The sequence below is a fragment of the Montipora capricornis genome, chromosome 6, assembly GCF_036669925.1.
Source record: "Montipora capricornis isolate CH-2021 chromosome 6, ASM3666992v2, whole genome shotgun sequence".
In the NCBI taxonomy this organism is placed as follows: domain Eukaryota; kingdom Metazoa; phylum Cnidaria; class Anthozoa; order Scleractinia; family Acroporidae; genus Montipora; species Montipora capricornis.
The window spans coordinates 44,480,955-44,485,652 of record NC_090888.1 but is presented as its reverse complement, the minus strand read 5'-3'; the positions used below and the strand labels follow the sequence as shown (position 1 = coordinate 44,485,652).

At 41.1% G+C, this 4,698-nt stretch overlaps 1 protein-coding gene across 1 annotated transcript; it reads right to left on the bottom strand.

Annotated features, from left to right (window-relative positions):
• Window positions 1-385: 385 nt before the first annotated feature.
• On the bottom strand, window positions 386-1,961 carry LOC138053986 (uncharacterized). Its single transcript, XM_068900508.1, has 2 exons — window positions 1,809-1,961; window positions 386-832 (listed from the first exon to the last, which is right to left on the bottom strand). The coding sequence occupies exons 1-2, from the start codon at window positions 1,959-1,961 to the stop codon at window positions 386-388; spliced, it is 600 nt and encodes a 199-aa protein (XP_068756609.1).
• Between the last annotated feature and the right edge of the window lie 2,737 nt (window positions 1,962-4,698).

The following is a 4,698-nucleotide window of genomic DNA, read 5'->3' as shown; positions in this document are numbered from 1 at the left end:
AGCTTAGTCGGCAGGGCAAACAGTAGATCTGATCCAGTGGTCGCGGGTTCAATCCACACCGAGGTCATGAAAATTTTTCCATACCTCGTCTAATTCGCTGATACCCTTTACTAGAGCTGAACCTCCACAGAGTGTAAAAGAGTGGCTTACCAACACCGCAAGACAGTTGCTTCTGGTATAGCATTTTTTCTGAGCTATTATAGTAATTTATTTGTACTTCTGTCGTGCAAAGTTCACAAGTGTACTATGTAGGTATTTACACGTTAGGTTTGAAATGCTTTTAATATCGATGTTTTATACAGAACTTATTCCACTTGTTTCACTTTTTCGAAAAGGATAAGGAAAAAAAATAAGCTAACAAAGTCACTTTTATTCTCTGCCAAGACTACGGTGGGTAGTACTGAATAACTAAAAAAATACTATTGAAGGCGTCACCCAGACCCCTCCAGTCTCTCCACATTTGCTCATCAAGGAAATCTTGCAATTGCTCTGATCTAATTCCTTTTTCGCGTTTTGTGTGGTACTTTAATCTTGCCCATGCTGATTCAGCCTCCTGGGTGTGTACGCCCGTCAAAGGATCAACAAAATTGTTCCTGTGAACAACAGCCCTGTGCACAAGGACGTTAGGGACGTGACGCTCCAAGTCGCGATATGCAGCCCAATCATCTGAATGTACTTCCGATCCAGGAAGGAGAACTCGCTGTAAAATCCGACAAAGAGTAGCCCTGTCTCTTTGCGGCACCACCTGATAATACCCTCTGCAAGGGGTGTGTGCAGTCGACAGAACACCAAAAACCCACAGGTCATTTCGGGCTCGTCTTCCTCTTTGATACTAGAAAAAGAGAAGAGTAAACATTTAGAAGAAAACAACGATAGACATCGAAGTATTGCGTATCTCTGAAAAAGAATGACACTTAAAGCCCTCAATATCTTTCACGTGGCGACCATTTCAAAGCTGTATTTGAAGTCAAGGATCTTGGAATTCGCATTACTTCGAAGCTGTCATGGAGCTTGGAAGCCAACAAACGTGAAAATAAGGCCAATAGCGTGCTTTGAAACACGAACAGTGGGTCCCAATAATTCTGCGTTGTTTTCGATACTTTACCAAAATTAAGAAGGTCCAACAATAGAGTATTTTTCTCCAGGTTGGTGTCCGCACCTCAAAGAAAGACTAAAACGTATAACAAGACAGCAAACAGGCTTAATGGTTTATACCCCTCTGTACTTTTTCAGTTCCCACATGATTGACATGTTTAATGCTGTTTTCAATTTTTTCACTTGAAGCAGACACTTTAAACAGCCAAAAACTCAAAGGGAATTTGTCCCATTGCCCCAAATTTTCACAGTGGCTACATTAACACGCTATAAACAACAAAAACGTGTATGTACATTTTTTAATTCGAAATTATTTTTCTCCGAGAGCGATTTCGAAAACGTTTCATAATTTTTCACTGTAACTGAGTATGGCAAAACAAAGACACGCTTTATTAGCGCTTTGCGTCCGGAAACTGAGGAACAAATTAAGACCAAATTCGCTTTGACTTAGTGCAGCTTTGAAAATGTGATTCGGGCGCTCGCATTTAGAGGTCGTGAAAAAATAGACAATTCATTTTATTTCACAATTGCTGGTATGGTTGGATAGCCAGGTCTATGAGATTTAGCTTGATAGAGGTGTTTAGGTATCTACAGTTAAAACTGCATCGCTTGGACACGAGATACTACCGAAGGTATACGGTAACCTAACGATTGGTGAAGAGAAATATTAATTGGGTGCGTTCTAAAATAAGATACTTAAAAGATTGTCAAACCTTGGATTTGTGTTTGAATTGACTCTCATCGCATTTGACCACATAAACCCGACCGCCAAATGGAATGATTGGTCGGTCTTGCAAATCTCGTCCACAGTAATGGCGCAATACAGCAAACACGTTGCCAACGGTGTTCTTCGACAAGCTGAGCATTGTAGCAACGTTTTTTCGTAATTCACGTTCACTCCAAAGGTAAATCAGCGTAAGAAGCTTTCCCAAAGCAACTCTTGGGAACTCGCTGAAAAAGCTCCCACTACGCAACGATTTTTTACGATGGCATGTAGAGCACCTCCTGACGAACAGACGGGAAATGATTAAATGTGAGAGACGCAAAACACAATATAAAACTTCCTGAATGATGGTTGGTAAAGGTATTTTTTTCAACATTTGTGGGTTTTTTATCCTACAAAAATATACTGTGAACAAATCAATTTAAGAAATTGTCCTCTAAGAAGCATATTGTTCCGATATTAATTAGTAAACGCAATTCATGAGTGCTTGTAGCTCGCTATGACTGCCTACCAGATATAACCATCGACGTGATCTTCGTTCCTCTCAGTTAACGTCATAACTACATTGCAAGAAAGGCACCTGAGTGGATTTGCCAGGACATTTTGACGTTGAAGCCAGGTGATTAAATCCATAACGGGGCCGTTTGCAAGGTTTGTTACCTCAAGAAGATTCATAATGAGCAGCACCGAGCAGTCGGCAGGTAGTGCGATTTGTGCTACCAAACGTATTCGTGTCAGTTCACACAAAGCGGGCTGCCTAGACAAGTTTTACACGAAATAATAAAAAAAAAAAAGGATCGAACGGCCTATCTATCGCTATTAAATCACCGAACAAGGGAGAGAAGCTGAAAGCTATAAGTAAGGAGAAATAGTGCTCTGGTTTCATACAGTAGTCCTCAGTGCAACGCAATAACAACGCAATATCAGTTTACACAACTTTGCACATTTTTTAACAAAGTTACTTCGAAAGACCGAATTTAATTTACTGACATACTTCATTTATGTATATATATATATATTTTTTTTTTTCACATTTATTTCTCATAATATACGTGTTATGAGTAAAGCTACAGTCATTTAGATTACATAATTTTGGGGCGAGCTTGTTTCACAAAAAGATCGGTTGAGTCCTCTGCCCTCCCCTGGGTTGCTTCCTTGTCAACAGCGATGTTATTTTGAGTTAAACTAGAGGGCAATTTCGGATTTGTTCAGGACAAATCAAACTTGAAATCGGGCACTGAAAAAAATACTGTCGGGAAAGCTACAGTCGCACGTGAGAACAAAATATGTGAAGAAGACATCACACCATGCTGTGAGCGTCGCGAGTCAGGCTCGAGGTACAAGTAGATGGACTGGGAGTTGGCTTCGGATAGAGCCATCCTGGTGGATATTGAGGAAATTGTAGCCCCATTTCATACGCAAAATATGGGTCGCCAGCGCCTGGATGCATGTTGTTGGGAAATGAGAACATTATCAATATTACCGCGAAGTCTATCGCATAGAGACTCTGCTACATATCACCTGTCAAATCATTTCCGAATCAAGACACCCTCGCTATTGTTTTCCAAGATTTGTTTCAGTTTGGCCTGCTCCAGAGGTAGTCGACGGCAGCTTTGAAGTTTGTCCGTCTGCGTCCAAATTTTGTCCTTCGGTGAACAAACCGGTCGCACTTGGCTTTTCATTGTGATGACATATTTTTGACATAAGTAAACAGTTTTGTCCTCTAGTGCGATTTGGCCCTGCTCTATTGTGAGCCAATCAGAGATTACCGGATTTTCATGCGGCTTGTTGAAAAGGTTGTAAAGTGTAAAAGCGGCACAAGACAAGGTGACGAGTATGGAAATCTCGGTTTGGCGACAGTTCCTCCGATTAATCTTGGTGGGAAATCGGAATCCTTCATTTAATCGTAAGAGTTCAAAAGTGTGAGAATAAACCTTGATACATGCGAGAACAAGTCTTACACTAGTTTGCAAAAAGAGCGCCCGTAAAGTTTTGCACACAACTCCATTAGGGACCTAGGTTTTCTAAATTGAATTGCACTGCAAGCTCGCAAGACAGGGAAGCGCGCCGCCCTAAAGGCCTCGTGTTTGGAATTGCACCGGAAGTCAGACATCCAATGGGAACTCAAAGACTCCGTTGTTTCACAACCAATCGGAAAAATTTTCCAGATTCTGAACAATGGACAGAGTGTAAAAAGTGTTATATTAATAGGAACTTGACACTTACACGCTCGTTCCTACTCGTGTCACTCTTTGAGTATTTGAGCGAAATTCTCTAGAAGAAGATAGTCCAGTATGTCAGGCAACAGTGGCAGTAACCAAGTCGCAAGACGAGCACGATCAGTAAAGCGAACTTTTGTGCTTTTGCGGTTTTGCGACTTCCTTAGAGTACCGAGAAGCAATGTCGTTCGTGCTCTAGAGAGCAGCGGCAGAATAAAAGAAATCGAATTTAGCAACAACTCCACCTCTGCTGCCATTGAAGATACCTTGCTGAACAATTTTAGAGACCACTTGAGAAGGGAAAACGTGAATCGGTAAGTGGTATTGTGTTTCAAACTAAAGAATACAGGACCACTGTTTTTTGAAGAGGGTTGGCTGTAGTGGCTCCACTGCTCCGCAGTAGAAGTGAAGAAGTACCTTCAGAGAGGGTGATTGTGTGGTAAATTTGATCTTCTTTTTGTTGGGGGTAAATTTTGAAGAGAACCCTTCAATAGGGTGTGTGTATAAAAATCGGAATGGCCCATTCTGTAGTTGCTCCATTCGTTCATTCGTTTATCGAGCTAAGTTGGTTATTTACAAATGAATGAAGGGGTAGTTTCTAAAGAAACTGTGGTGCTGCGTCGGTAGGGAAGTAGTATACAAAAATTTGGTTTTATCAAC